The sequence below is a fragment of the Phycodurus eques genome, chromosome 11, assembly GCF_024500275.1.
Source record: "Phycodurus eques isolate BA_2022a chromosome 11, UOR_Pequ_1.1, whole genome shotgun sequence".
Classification (NCBI taxonomy): domain Eukaryota; kingdom Metazoa; phylum Chordata; class Actinopteri; order Syngnathiformes; family Syngnathidae; genus Phycodurus; species Phycodurus eques.
The window spans coordinates 9,240,964-9,256,644 of NC_084535.1; the positions used below are offsets into that span (position 1 = coordinate 9,240,964).

A 15,681-nucleotide genomic window follows, 5' to 3' on the forward strand; every position below is an offset into this window, starting at 1 on the left:
TACCTACCCCCCCCCCCTGGGGGCGGCGTGGTGGATGACTGGTTAGCACATCTGCCTCACAGTTCTGAGGACCCAGGTTAATATCCGGCTTCGCCTATGTGGAGTTTGCATGTTCTCCCCGTGCCTGCCTGTATGGGTTTTCTCTGGGTACTCGGGTTTCCGCCCACATCCCAAAAACATGCATGGTAGGTTAATTGAATACTCTAAATTGCCTGTAGGTGTGAATGTGAGTGTGAATTGTTGTTTGTTTGTTTATTTGTGCCCTGCGATTGGCTGGCGACCAGTTCAGGGTGTGGCCCACCTCTCGCCTGAAGATAGCTGGGATAGGCTGAGGATAAGTGGTACGGAAAATGGATGAATCGGTGGAAATGTAATGTTTTGGGTTTTTTTTCAATGCAGCCCTAGTGCTTAAAAAATACTAGTATTGTAGTTGGGGAAAAAAAAGAAAAAGGTATTTTTTGTCAAGGTAAAATTCGAGATTGAAAGTTACAAGAATATAGTGATAATGTTACGACTGTTTTTCTCAAACTTTGTATACCAAGTACCACCTCAAAAAATACCTCTCCAAGTACTACCATAATGACAACATTAAAATACAGTAGTGCAGTAGGCCCAAGTTTTCAGAAAAAAATGAGGCAAAGAGTTTATTCCTAAAAAGTATATTTAAAAAATGTAGTGTCACTGTAACAATATGCACAGTTTGAACATTAACATTGCTCTTAAATATTAAAAAAAAAAATACATAATCAATTAAAAAGTAATGCGCATTAAAGTAAAAATAAGACAACATTTCTACCTAAATGTTTCAAAACAAACACTTCTAAAAGATTGAAGAAAAATGTTAAATACAACTGAACAGTACTGAACTGAATTCAAAATAAGTTTAAGCCACTATAACACTGCACTGTGTGAAAGTTCAATTCAGTGATTCTGTCGTGTACCACTAGAGGGAACCCGTGTACCACACTTAAGAGAACCATTGCTATGAGTCTTTTTGCAAAAAAAGTCATATTTTCTTACTTTCTTCAGAGGAAACTCGTCGTAATGCTGCAAATAAATTACACTATATAGATAGATAGATCATATCATAATGTAATGTCGGACCTTTTAAAAGTTTTAATTTTAAGAAGTTGTTGGGTTTTTTTCGATAATGGTGGTAACATAAGAATAAAAGTCACATTTCTTCAAGAAAAAAGAAAAAAAACCGTCATCTGCACATTTAAGGAAAGGCAAATTTGAGACTTGAAGAATCTGCAGTCCCCTACCTGTAAAGACCACAGAAAGGCTTACGTTAAAACATGATTTTTTTGTTGTTTTTTTTCGTCGACAGTATCCATGATGGTGTTGACAGTACATTCAGAGAACAAGGTGAGAGCACATGCTGAGAATGTGGAGGCAGGTCGGTGTGCGTCACGATGGCTCTCGCCACTGACATGAAAATATTGTACCGTCCTCTCTGTAAAGGTGAAATTGTGTGTGTGCGCGTGTGTGTGTGTTCTCACACAGTCTTTTGATCAGGAGCTATCGAAGCAGCGTCCTCCGAGGGGGTTTTGTCCAATCCCTGGCTAGCACTCTGGTCATGTGATTGCTCGACGGCAGCGTTGGGAATGGTCTCGTCGATGCTTTCGTACGGTTCGGACGTCCACTGATGAAAGGCAAGGAATGGAAAAGTATTACTGCGCTGGTGGACCATAAGTGGTCTCCCAGCTAATGAGTTTAGCTTAGCAAAAAAAGATCTACCTTGGCTGTTAGCATAAGCTGTGTAGCGTTAGCTAGCAGTTTGATCCTTTTCGTAAAAAAAAAAAATATATATGTATATATATATATATATATATATATATATCAAATAAAACGTAGAAAAGACATAATGTAATGCATAATATGCAAAAAGTATTGTATAAAAAAGTATCTGTACATGCAAGCTGTGTTTTACTGTTCTCCTGGAATGCAATAACCGACTGGCTGTTGCTCTCCTTTCCCACATGCAAAGGCACAGTGAGCCCTACCCTCAATAGAAAAATCTGGGAATAATTGACAACACCCCCCCCCCCCCCCTATCACGTTTATAATTGCCTATATAGGCCTCAAGATGGGAGCACAGCACTACTTTTTTCTAAATGAAATTCCTCAACTTAATTCAATCTAGTTCATTGGCACCAAGATGCCACAAAATAGTGGCAAGGCACTACTGTCTAAATATACAGTAATCTTTCAACTCGCTCCAACATAGTTCCTTTCCACCAAGATGCCACAAGATAGCGCCAAAGATTGTAAATGCCGAACAGCAAATATGCAAGGTTCACTGTATGCTATAAAAACCTGTAAAAATGTGCTTTAAAAAAAACATTTGAATCGTGGCACTAATATGCCATTAAAGAAATTTGTCCACATACTGTAGCATGCTCCTGGGCTTACCTGTGTGGCCCTGCTGCCCGACCGGTGCGAGGGTCCCATGGCGATGTTGACGCTGGACGACGACTGCGTGTCGGTGGTGTTGCCCCCCTCGGCTGCCGACAGCCCCGAGATCACCAGGCCGCTGGAGAAACTGCGCTTGCCAAACAGCAGGCTCAGGGTGGATGAGGACGAGGACACCTATTAATTAACATGACGTCATCTCCATGAGACATAAAATCATCTTTAGTCTTCACACTTTTTAATTAATCTGAAATACTGCGTGTTTCTGTTTTGGTTAAGAAAGAAGTTAAAATGGGCTCAGCTGTAAACTATTCCATCCACGTAGAGGTTTCACATAGAAGATATCAATGTTATCCAAATCAACGAAAACGATGACTGAAGATGCTGTAATATGCATGCCAGGCCAGTAGGTGGCAATGTGACTTTGTACATGAACACTGTGCAGATGCACCCCTGACTTTTATAGATAATAATCAAAAGATGAATGAATTAAAACCTGTTATATTTATGGATCTCATTAATGAATTTAATTTCTAAATATAATTTTAATACTTTTATTGGGCCAACGTATTGATAATTTATTTCAAGAACAATTTGATGTATTCTTGAATATTTATATATTATTTTAATATTTATTTTGTTTATTATTTCACTTTTATTTCATATACCGGTAGTTTTTAGTTATTGAATCACATTTTACTAAATGAAATTGTCAATTATTAATTATTGTGAACTATAATTTATGATTATATTGAACCTATTTAATAATCATTTAATTCAGGAATGCTCTTTGTATCCTGACCTTTTTCACTTTTGAGTGGCATTATTTATCCATCCATCCATTCATCCGTTTTCTTTACCGCTTATCCTCACTAGGATCGCGGGCTGCTGGAGCCTATCCCAGCTATCTTCGGGCGGGAGGCGGGGTACACCCTGAACCGGTCGCCAGCCAATCGCAGGGCACATAGAAACAAACAACCATCCGCACTCACGTTCACACCTACAGGCAATTTAGAGTTTTCAATTAACCTACCACGCATGTTTTTGGGATGTGGGAGGAAACCGGAGTACCCGGAGAAAACCCACCCAGGCACAGGGAGAACATGCGAACTCCACACAGGCAGGGCCCGGGATTTGAATCCCGGTCCCCAGAACTGTGAGGCAGATGTGCTAACCAGTCGTCCACCATGCCGACACATTATGTTTTATTTGATAATTATTTATTTATTCAATAGAATGTTTATTTGAATTTTATGGCATTTTTATTTCATGTTTCATTTATTAATAAAAATGTGGAATATAATAGTTAATAGGTTTATTGAACCTAGTTAATAACCATTTATATATATATATTCGGAAAGAATTTTAATATTTGTATTCAATGGCATTTTTCTCGCCATTTTTATTATTTGTCATTTGTATGTACGTATTTAACGACATTTGTTCTAGTTAACATTTTTATTGATTTAGAAAAAAAACAATATTTTGAATGGCTTTTTATTTAATGCTAAAAAAAAAAAAAAAAAGGCCGCTCTGTGTTTAAAGAGCACGTATGCAAACGTTGTTTAGCAAGCTCGTACCTGGCTGGAACGCTGCTGATTCTGCGCCGCCTGGAGCTGCGAGCTAATCCCGCCGGTTCCCGAGAAACGAGGGACCTGATGGGGTAGGTGGGGTTGGGGGCAAAAAAAAAGTTGTTGTTTTGTTTTTTAACCCGAAAAGCCAAAGCAAACAATGAGTCATTAGTGTGGTGTCTGTGTTTACCTGGGAGAAGATGGAGGCTATCGAAGTGTTAAAGGACAGCTGGCTGTTGGACAGACGCTGGACCAGGCCGTGGTTGGAGGCCGAGTCTACGATGGGTCCCGATTGGCTGCTCACTGGCGGACGCTGGGTCTGAGGCTGCACCGACCTGCTGCGATACTCCCTCCTGGCTGCGCACAAAAGTAAATACGGAGACTAATATGAAATAGAAATCTTATGGCATGATGCAGAGCTCTTGCCTTGATTAACATGAACAATCACCTTCTTGAAGAAGAAAAAAGTGGACATTTTCAAGGGTAATGCTTGCTTACATTTCATTGTTTTGATGTCATACTATTACAAAAAATGGAATTGATTGTCCATTATTTCCAAAGACCGAAGGTACACTCTTTGTTAGTTAGTCAGTTGGTTAGTTCTTCAGTTAGTTGGTTGGTCTGACAGTTATTTCATTAATAAGTTATAATCAGTTGGTTAGTTATTTTGTTAAAACCTCCTTTAGTTGGCTGGTTTGTTTGTCAGTTATTCATTTAGTTCAGTTTAATTACTTGCTTAGTTATTTTGTCAGTCTGCTAGTTAGTTATTCAGTCAGTCAGTTACTTATTCAGTTTGTCAGTTATTCAATTAGTTGTTCAGTTAGTCAGATTGATAGTTGCTTTGTCCGTTAGTAAGCTACCTAGTTGTTTAGTTAGTTATTCGGTTAGTTGGTAAATTAATGCATTATTCAATCTATTGATTAGTCAATTACTTCACTCATTTAGTCAATTTATTAGTTGTTTTTTAGAGGGATTTTTTTAAGCTAATCATAGAGTTTGTTATTAAAATCTATCAGTTTATTTATTCAGTGTTAGTCAGTGAGTTAGTTTGGTAGTTTTCCATATATTTTTGTAAGTTATTCAGTGAGTCAGTCAGTAGGTTTGTAAGTTATTTGGTTAGTCAGTTACCTAACCTTCTCATTTCTTAGTTATTTCGTTAGTTAATTTGTCAGTTATTCGGTCAGTTAGTGTATTTGTTAGTTAGATATTCAGTCAGTTAGTTCGTTTGTACAGTGTAGTCAGTTAGTTAATTTGTTAGTCAGTTAATAAGTCAGTACCTTGGTAATTTGGTCAGTCAGTCTGTTAGTTTCTTAATTATTAATTGTTAGTCAGTTAACTTTTGTCATTAGTTTGTCCATAGTGCTATACTAAGGCCCTTTCCTGTTGAAGTCCTCAGTTAGTCAGTCAATTAGTGTGTTAGTTTTCAGTTAGTCTATTTGTTTTCCGTTATTTAGTTCATCAGTCAGTTACTTTGTATGTTAGTCTATTACTTACTTTTTTTTTTTTTTTTACCAGTTTACCCATGGTTGCTGTACTATGTCTCATTCCAGTTGTAGTTATTTAGTAAGTCAGTCAGTCAGTTTGTTAGTTGTTCAGGTAGTTAGTCTGTTAGCTTCCCAGTTAATCATTTAGTTTGTCAGTTAGCTCATTTTACTTTTTAAACTTTTCTTACCACTTTGTCCGTGTTGCTATTCTAAGTCCACTCCCAGTTGTTGTTGCATTGCCACGAGATTTGTTGTTGTACCTGAGCTGTGTTGTCGGTGGCTGCGCGTGGTCCGGGGGGCTCTCTGCTGGTAAACACTCAGACTGTTGGAGGTGACTGATGACGGCCGATTGTGGCTGAGGGACGACGACCCGCCGGTGCCACAGTCACCGTCGTCAATGTTGGCGCCGCTGTTGCAGCTGTTCAGGTTGTCTTTGCGCACCCTGACGGCGTATGTGACACATAGCCAGATTACGTACAGACAGTCTGTAATTTTTAAGATTTATTTTATTTTGCTCTTTTTTTTTTTTTTTTTTTTAATTTAAATGCATACTTTTAACTAACATCAGTTCTTGTCATTCGTATGAAATAGCAATTCAATATTAGTTTTTCAAACCCTTCAAATTGTATTTTGTTTGCACAATTCTTGCCGGTTCTAAAACAACCTCAAGAATTAGTTTTATATATTTTCAGCACAACTTTTTTTCCTTAACTTGCTAAGATTACAGTCTTTCTACAGCCAGCAGAGAAAGCTTCCACTTCTTAAAATAAAGTTGAATACTCTTCCATGGTCAGCAGGGAATACCTCCACTTCCTAAAATCAAAACTGGAACATTCATTCGCTCCACTGGAGTACAGTAAGCCATGAAACGCCTTTTTGGAAACTAAGAATAATTCATGAAATTGCTCCCTTGACCAAAAATGTACAAATTATGTAATCTAATGGAAAACATAAGAACACGAGAAGCTAAAATGTTCAGGTTTTCGTCTAGAAAGAAACCCATGCCATCCTCATTGTATAATTCAATCCAGTAAATAACAAGGAATTAAGAAGTGTCGTTTTCATGGGTTTCAATTGCCCAACATTGGCCATAATAAGAGCCAAAAGGTACAATTTGATGTCAACAGTATATTATTGATCTATTTAAAGAACTGGAATTGGAAATGACAAAATCCGAGAAAAATCCCTACCCTTGTGACTCACAAGTTATGAGGTTTTGTTACATTTGTATTAACACTGGTCAAATGGTTTAAGGGGGAAAAATGGGAAGTGAGGAAGACATAAATGGCACATGAAGAGCCCAGAGGGGTTTTTAAGGGAGGCAAAACTAGTAGAAACTAGACCTGACGTGTCAGGGCAGTTCTGTTAAACCTGAGCCATTTGGAGCACAGCCAGGAACGAATGGCGTCCAAGCCGGAAGCCCCTCCACCGATGGTACGCAGCGTCCTGTGAGTTCCCGCGAACGACGTTGTCAGCGGTGACACGTACCTGGATAGACACCACAAAGGAACCGACGTCAAACCCCAGAATATCTTTGATTCTCTTCCGCGGTCTGGCTGCACGTACATGGGGTAGCCCAGCGGCTGGTCGCACGACGAGTTGACCATGTTCCTCAGTGCCTGCTTGGAGTTCTGGATGCTGCCGCGTTCTGGGTTGCGGTTCCGTAAGAAGACCAGTTCTTGCTGCTGGCCTGCCCACAGGCCTCGCACGCACTCCTTGTTGATCTACCAAAAGAATTAAGTATTTAATTAATTAAGCGAACCCCCGTTTATTGTGAGGTATATCTTCTGGATCCACCCGAAATAAGTGAAATTCCGCCATATACATAAACCATATAAATAAACATACCATGGAATATTTGTCTCGTTACCTTGATGACTTTAAAGCTGAGGTGGCGCTTGTAGAGCATGATGATCTTGTACTCGTCCGTGCCATCGTCTACCATGTGGCGCAGTGTGAGCAGCGTGTCGCAGCTGGACAGCACCGCCTTGCGCCAGACCGGGTCGCTTTCGTGGCAAATGACCAGGCTACTGCGGTAGTTCGTGATGGCCTCGTACAAGATGGATGCCTCCTCCGTCTCCTCCAGACACGTGAAGTGGTCCTGGGAGTGGGAGGAGCCGTGGACTGACTGACTGAAACACTACTGGATGGTTTTAGTCGGGATTTTCGATGAAGGGTGTGCTTTGTTTGTTAGGTTTTCAGGTAGTCAGTTTGTTGTTAAGCTAGTAATTCAGTCACTTAGTTTGTTACTTTTAGATAGTCAGTCAGTTAGTTATTCAGTCAGTTAGTTATATAGTTAGTCAATCAGTCAATTAGTCACTTACGTAGTTCATTAGTTATTTAGTTAAATAGTCTGTTTGTTTGTTTGTTAGTTATTCAGTAAGTTTGCCTGTGAGGCAGTATTTGAGTTATTTGTTTAATAAATCAGCCATTTAGTTCGTTTTGCATTGTATTAATCAGTCTGTCTGTAAGTTAGTTATGTAGTCAGTTAGACACTTAGTTCATTGGTTATTCAATTGGGTATTTGTCTAGTAAGCCATTCAGTCCTTTATTCTGTTAGTCAGTCAGTCAGTTTGTTATTTGTACGGTTAGTAAGTAAATTTGTTTCTTTGCTATTCAGTCAGTTTGTCAGTTAGTAAAACTAAGTTTTTTAAAAACTTGATACCAGTGTTGCACATGAAGTGTGAAGGATGCGCAGTTGGCCTGTACCTGATGCAGCTTCAGGCTCATTCTGACGGCGGGAGCCACCACCTTCTGCAGTAGGTCAAGATCGACAAAAACCCACTCGTCCTTAGTAGCTATGCGGAAGTCGCCTTTGAACAGCGTGTTGAAACCATACAGGAAGGATTCCAGGCTTGATGGAAGAAGGAAAGAAAGACAACAAAAAGACTCACCAATGATTTCCCAAGTTTCATGGATGTTTGAAGACTCCAAATTGTCTATGTGAGTGTGAATCCTTGTTTGTCTATATTTGCCCTGTAATTGACTGGCGGCCAGTCCGGAGTGAACCTCGCCTCTCGCACAAAGTCAGCTGGTATGCGCTACAGCTCACCCACGGGCCTAATTGAGACAACCACTATAGGATTTTTTAACAATTTTTTTAGTCTATGTAAACTTCAAGATTCGGTTCTTCAGAACCGAAGACAACTTTTGTGTTATAGGTGAAACTTCTTCTACAGCCCAGTTTCCTTTTGGGATTTTGGGATTACCATAATCTGGGTGACTGAGCAGACAACCAATCTATCGGGGCACAAAGAAAAAGTGCAGTTACTTACCTGTTAGACATGTTGTGCGATGCTGTTCCGAGCGATCGTCTTCCCAGGACCGACAAGGCGTACGACAGAGTCACCAGAGGGGAGTCTTCGTCGCTGTCAACAGGCTGGACAAACAAACATGAGGATACAAGAAGAGGACACATTTTATATGATACGGGATGTTGGCACATTGGAACCTAGTGCCGATGTCTGTGGGCAAGCAATGGTATATATTATCTTTGTTTGTTTTTTAAAGAACATCTGAAACTGCACACCAGGAAAGTCGTTAGAGAAAACACTTTTGTAAAGAAACACTACGGTATAAATGCTTGTCTTCCTGAGTCTGGTCAATATGGTCTTCAAAGAGGCTTTGGCTGCATTTAAAATGTGACGTATGTAAATAAAGTGAGTTGTCGAGACTGGGTTGGGACCATTTTCAGTGCTTACTGCAGAAGCTGTAGCGGTGTCAAGCCCCCAAAAACTGTTTTCTTGGCCAAAACAATACAGGGTTGTTGTTTTTTTTTTTTTTTTTTTAATCCACTTTTGCTTAAAAACATTGTGTACAGTTTCTTAGGGTCTACGAATAACCAAACAAAAATTTAGGGACTGTTGGCGAAAGCCAATGTTGGAGTAAGCCAACATAACGTGGAGAAACCATGCAGGTAGAGGAAGAACATCTTACTGTTAGTCTACAAACCTATGAGTGGTCTTGGACCTTACTTGTTAGTTCCATATGAGGCTGCCCGACTTCTGAGGCTTCTGTCGTACGCCTTAGTTCATTGAGTGCAGTCTTATTGTGCGTTTCCACAATCAAAACTGAACAAAGTAAAGTAGCGTTTGATTTCTCTGCTTCTCAACTGTGGAACAAACTTCCTGATCTGCTCAAACTGTTGGTTACATTTACCGTAAATCCAGCCTGAAAACGTGATTGTGGATTTGTCTTGTGTATGAATGGTGCTATTGTATACAAATAACCTTCCACAGTGCGGACCCCAACTAAATCCCTTAGGCTTTGGTACCGTCTCCATCTTGCCAGCGCAGTACTGGATCCACTCCAGGTACACGTTGCAGAAGCTGGCTCGCGTCACCCCCTGCAGGCAGTGCACGTAGTCCTCGTCTATCTTGACGCTAAACACCTGAGGGTCTCGCTCGATGTGGTGCCACTTGGTGTAGGACTGCAGCGCCTCGTGAATGGTGGCGTCTTTGAGCCAGGTGGTCAGCTTGGGGGAGTGCACCAGGTAGTAAATAACGCTCTAGAGGGGGGAAGAAATGGAGGAGCAAGAGATTTCCTGGAGATGAATCTTCGGTTCTCTCGGTTTGACGAGTACCTTCAGGTAATAGGTAATGAGCAGCTTGCGGAGGTCGTAGACTTGCAACATGGTGGCGGCGTTATTCTCGCTGATGCTGTAGCCCTCCAGCAGGTACTTGGTGGCCGTCACCTCCCACGCCAGCCAGCGCAGGTTGAAGGCGGCGTTGCACGACAGCATGTGGGGCAAGTGGCCCGGCTCACAGCAGCAGCAGGCGTCGTCCTCTTCCACGCCCTCCGTGATGGCCTCCACCTCACGCTGCTGGCAGTAGGTTCCTGGCAAAAGGCAAACCACCGCTTCAGTCAAATAAAGTGTGAAAAGCTGTAAGTATTTGCTCCATCCTCATAACAACAAAAAGCAAACTTCATGAAAGATGTGGCCGAAGGTAGAATGAAAATGATGAAGAGAAGGGTGCCACAGGATAGAGCCCTGGGGTACAGCAGTGGAAACGGAACCCTTTCCCTGTTTTCCCTTTTGCATCCCAGGTCTCTATCCTGGTGCCTCCTTCGCTTCATCATCTCCATTCGACACTGTAACAAATGAGTGCTCTGAGTGTGAGAATGAATTTTACAAGCCCAATAAGTATACTATAAAAATCCATACAAAAACCGTCCCTTAAATAAAATGTGATACCGGGTTAAGCGAGGGAACTCCATACCTCTGAACTCCAGCCCACGGAGTTGGAATGTGACGAGGCCGTTGCCGATCTCAATGAGGTGCACCAGGGCGTTGAGGTAGTCCGAGGCCAGGATGAAGCAATCCCCGGCGCTGTAGTTGCCCCAGCGGCCCAGCATGAGGTCACCGCAGAGCGAGTGCTGCAACGAGCGCGTCAGGTACTCGTAGAAGATGGAGTTGAGGTTGTTGTCGTCGCAGCCTGGCGGCAGAAGCCGGTTGTTATGAGAGCACAACCGCCCTTCCCAGTGGAAGAGTAATTCAGAAGCACTGGATGGAGACCTTTAACAACGTCATAAAACGTGGCCCGGAACTCACCCGTCTCTTTATCCACTTGAGACACTAGGCAGCTGTTAGAGTTGTCAATGCGCTTTGTGCTGTAGGTGATGAAAAGTTTTAGCTTTAGTACCTTCTCATGTGAAAGGAACTAACATCGCCATAACTGTAAGGGACAGGAATTGCAATCACACATCTACTACTCTGTAAACAAACGGCGCACTCAGCGTCTGGTTAGTGGATGTCACGGTTTAAGGGCATACTGTACTTTTGGCAGTATGTCAAAAATGGCATCACGCCAACGTGCATGTCAGTGGTGCAGGAATAATTAATAATAATTCAAAATGTTACTGTCTACATCCATCATTTCCTAAAAACAAAACAAACTATTAATACTGAAAACTACGTTTGTCATTGTCATATTATTTTTTTTAAAGATACAGTATAAGGGAAAATGTAAATGATTGAAAGTTAACTATTGTTATTTGATTTTGCCGTTTTGTATTCTCCGTGCATTTGTACAGTATAGATTCATATGGGTCATTCAATGTATTAAATTATCACAAAAATATCTAAAACAATACAACAACGATAAGATATTGAAAATAAGGAATTATTAGTAAAAATATAAAACATTTAACTTATTCTTTCATTCTTTATGTATTGATTATTGGCAGTTTATTATTTAAGAAAGTTCATATCAGTTAAAAAATGCAACAAAAACTAAAATTGCCTTTTAATATTTAATATTATAAATAGTTTTATATTTAATATTCTTCTTTATCATTTTAAAACTAACCAAAAAAATGACTTTTTCTTCAATTATTTTCTAAAATATTAGATTCAAAATAAGTTTCCTTTAATTAAAAATGTTACATATTTTTTTCTAACCTCAGCTAATACAATTGTTAAATAAATATTCAATAAAAATAGCATTGGTGTTATTACAGCATAATAATTCACACCATTCAAACTGTTCTTGCATTTGCATTTGTCTGTCCATTCATTTCCTAAAAAAGAAGACAATCTTTTGATGTTACACTTTCCTAAATTGAAAAGCTTATATTAAATATTTAGTTTTCCATAAGCGTTATAATGCTGCGACTTCCAGCCTTACTTGTAGTTTCTCTCCCAGAACTTAATGGGTCGCGGGTACGAGGAGAAGAAGATGGCGCTGCCTAGAAAGGGGGCCAGCGGAGTGTAAAAGATGGTGGTGATCAGCGTCTGAAGCAGCAGCATGGCCGAGTCTGTTCACACGCCAGTCAAGAACAAACCTGTGGATGTCACGGTGAGCTCACACACACACACACACACACACACACAAAGGTAACTGAAGGATACGAGGTACGGCGAAGGGTTGGGCGAAGGCGTGGAAGGCGCTGCCCCAGGCGATCTGCCACGGGGCGATGTAGACTAGGATGAAGTGGAGCTTCAGCAGCAGCTCACGCATCTGCAACCCAAACAAAGACACACCTGCACACTTTCCAATATATTTTATGACCTTATTTAGCGAGATAAAAAGTTTTGTCCTGAATCTTACAATGCTTTTTTTTTTTTTTTTTTTTTATTTTACACTAATGAGTATTAATAATTGGCACGGTGAACAAGTGGTTAGTGGTGTGAGGGTGCTTGTTTGTCTACCTGTAGATGTGCCCTGTGATTGGCTGGCAACCAATCTTGGGTGTACCCCGTTTCTTTCGCCCAAAGTCAGCTGGGATAGGATGCAGCTCATGCGTTCCCCGAATTAGTAAAAGTGCTATAGAAAATGATTGATGGATATTATTATTGATTTTTGATATACTTTCTTTTTTTAGAGGCGTACGTATAGTATATCCTTATAGCGTCCTTGGTTTGACTTTAGCTTTGAATGCACTTGCGATACATTTAGTTTTGAACACTTCAAATGCATCATTCAACTTCTTAAATTATCATAAATCAGCCAAAAATAGAATTACGATCTAAAACAATGGTACCATTTTTATTATTATTTTATTATATTATTTTAATGATGATTTAGTGAATAAAAATATTTCAAACAATTATACTTTAACAAATGTCATTACAAATTGTTGACCCTCATTTCTTTATAAATGGCTTTTAAAACAGTTCTCTTTCAATATAAAGTTACAAAATTATATTGCCTTAAACATTTTTTATATATTTTTTTATTTTATTTCCTATTTTATATATATGTATTCTTTTCTTGCACTGTAAAAAAAAGACATGACATTTACAACTAAATGCTGTAAAATCTTAACAGAAAAAAACTAAATAGCAAAACACTGAAAACGTAAAATGTACATTAATATTTTGTAAATTACTTAACCATACCCAAATGTACATTTTACAGTGCAAATATGTTAAAATAACCACATTTCTCTGTAGAATTTACATATAGCTGTAGAAAAAAAAACATTGAAAAACTGTGATACAAAAAAACAATACAATGTTGTTAAAATAACAAAATGATTAAAATAACATTTTTGAGGGTGAGGTAATTTTTTCATTTTAGATTTCCAAAAACAAATTCAAAGATTTTAGCTCTCACCAAAAAAAGTTCCACTTGAACATAAAGTTAAAATATGAAACACAAACTGACATAAATGTATTTCTATTATTCTATATTTAAATATTTTTAAATGACAAATAATTTGAATCAATTTCTTTATTTTATTTGTGATGAAATTGTTTAGTTTCTGTTTTTCTCATATTAAATCAAAAAATGGACACAAAAATAGAAATTCTCTCCAAAAGTATTAGTATTTTTTTATCTTATAAATGTTATATATATCCATATTTTATCTTATATTTGAATTATTTTATCCATTTTTTATTTTAAATTTAAAAATATACATTGGAATGTGCTTTGACCATTGCCAAATAAATAATACAAATGTCAAATAAAAAGCTAAAACAAATCTGCAGAGTGATTAACGATATTCCACAGAGCATTTGACACTACCGGCGTTTTCCCAAAAGTGTGCTTAAACCCAAGCAACAAGCATCACTACAACTGTGTTGTATGTATGGCTCACCTTGTGGAAGAGGATGGACACGACGAAGAAGTCGAGTAGGAAGCTCTCGGAAGCGCGCGGGCAGTCAAAGTGAAAGAAAACCAGCGTGAAGAGCAAGGTGAGGAACTGGAAGCTGGGGTCGCAGAAGGACGAGCGCAGGAGCTTCATCCCGGCGACGGTGGTCAGCAGGACATCGCAGCTGCGTGGGGACAACAAAAACGCGTCAACGGCATCACCCCCTTGCGACCGAGCGAAGGTAAGGGCGAAGGTAAGGCGGGTCTTACTGGATCCCCAGCCTCTTGCGGTGGCTCAGGGAGAAGCCGTCGTTAGTGAGCGCGCTCAGTAGGATGGCGGGGTACACCACGTACTTCTCGAAGCACAGCAGACCCACGTACAGACGCTCGAACCACATCAGCACTGCGTCCTCTTTCACACGCAAAAAGCAGGTATGCTGTTTTTTGTTTGTTTTTACACTGCATTCCAAATTATTATGCAAACGATATTTTTGTATAATCTTCCTAAATCTTTGCTACAAATGACAGTCGGCATAATTTTCAAGTCATCAACCGTCAGAATAAAATTATTTTTTTTTCTTTTTAAACAACCTCCAAATGATGCAAGTATTATTTTTGGGGGGGTGGGGGGGGGAACCTATAATGCACTGTTCCAAATCATTACGCATAGTTTTAAAGTTTTAAATGGTCATTTATTGAATTTGCAGCATTAAGAGGTCCTATTTACTGAAATCAAAAGCTATTTCAATCAAAAACATTCTAATAAGTCAAGTTACATCTTGATATTGGAGCCCTTATTTGATAGCAGCTTCACAATTCTTACACCCGTTAAACTTCTGCTTGAACGTCTTTTGTCATGCTTGAAGACGATTTTGGTAATTAAAGCGCTGTTCATCCTTTGGTACCATGGAAGAAAATGGTCATTCAAAAAGTCCACATACTTTTCAGAGGTCATTTTCACACCTTCAAGGACCCTAAAAGGCCCAACAGCCATTGAACTTGTGACTTTCTGCAGGGTTTGTTCCTTCAATTTCTTTGCAGGATGTCAGAATAGCCTCCTAGAGTTGCTGTTTGGATGTCAACTGCCTCCCACCCTCAACAATGTTTTGCTTGAGGATGTTTCAAAGGTTCTCAATAGGGTTGAGGTCACTGGAGGATGGGGGCCACAATCTGACTTCCTCTCCTTTTATGCCCATTTAGCGGCAAATGATGCAGAGGTGTACCTTGCGGCAGGAGATTGACTGATGACCACCGCGCAAGCTTGGATGATCCAGATGGATGGAGTAGCGGATGGTTGGTGGAAGCCCACCGTGTCTCAACAAGGCTGCGACGTCGGCAAGGAGGTGGCCGACTGGTGGAGTCGCGCATTTAGCCGGAAACATGCCAGGGAGAGAGTTTGTCGCCCCCTGAAGGTGTGAAAACGACCTCTGAAAAAGTATGTGGACTTTCTGACTGACCAGACAGAGCGGTATTTCTCAACCAGGGGTCCGTGGACTACGGTGTCATTACAAGCGGTCCTTGTAAATAAAATACCTTCTTAAAGGATCCTATGACATTTACAGAGATAGGATTATTCTACTGAGATGCGATTGAGACCTTTACTTTCCTGAACTACAGAGGGTATCGTGACTTTTTTTTTTTTCTCTAATTCCATGTTTTACAAGTGTAATTCGT

The 15,681-nt window shown here is 39.8% G+C and overlaps 1 protein-coding gene across 4 annotated transcripts in view; it reads right to left on the reverse strand.

Annotated features, from left to right (window-relative positions):
* Positions 1-543: 543 nt before the first annotated feature.
* pcnx2 (pecanex 2) overlaps positions 544-15,681 on the reverse strand; it is a 34,291-nt gene continuing 19,153 nt past the window's right edge. For 2 of the 4 annotated variants that reach the window (XM_061690774.1, XM_061690776.1), the window contains 18 exons: positions 14,278-14,419; positions 14,015-14,192; positions 12,321-12,429; positions 12,097-12,226; positions 11,022-11,080; positions 10,690-10,944; positions 10,053-10,306; positions 9,744-9,977; positions 8,746-8,849; positions 8,180-8,324; positions 7,341-7,571; positions 7,037-7,194; positions 6,842-6,958; positions 5,731-5,912; positions 4,177-4,343; positions 3,996-4,070; positions 2,416-2,592; positions 544-1,645 (listed from right to left, as the gene is read on the reverse strand). In XM_061690774.1, the coding sequence (XP_061546758.1) occupies positions 1,499-1,645; positions 2,416-2,592; positions 3,996-4,070; positions 4,177-4,343; positions 5,731-5,912; positions 6,842-6,958; positions 7,037-7,194; positions 7,341-7,571; positions 8,180-8,324; positions 8,746-8,849; positions 9,744-9,977; positions 10,053-10,306; positions 10,690-10,944; positions 11,022-11,080; positions 12,097-12,226; positions 12,321-12,429; positions 14,015-14,192; positions 14,278-14,419 (2,864 nt within the window). In that variant the 3' untranslated portion in view covers positions 544-1,498. The remainder of the gene's footprint in view (positions 1,646-2,415; positions 2,593-3,995; positions 4,071-4,176; positions 4,344-5,730; positions 5,913-6,841; positions 6,959-7,036; positions 7,195-7,340; positions 7,572-8,179; positions 8,325-8,745; positions 8,850-9,743; positions 9,978-10,052; positions 10,307-10,689; positions 10,945-11,021; positions 11,081-12,096; positions 12,227-12,320; positions 12,430-14,014; positions 14,193-14,277; positions 14,420-15,681) is intronic. The other 2 variants (XM_061690773.1, XM_061690775.1) reach the window with 2 other exon arrangements.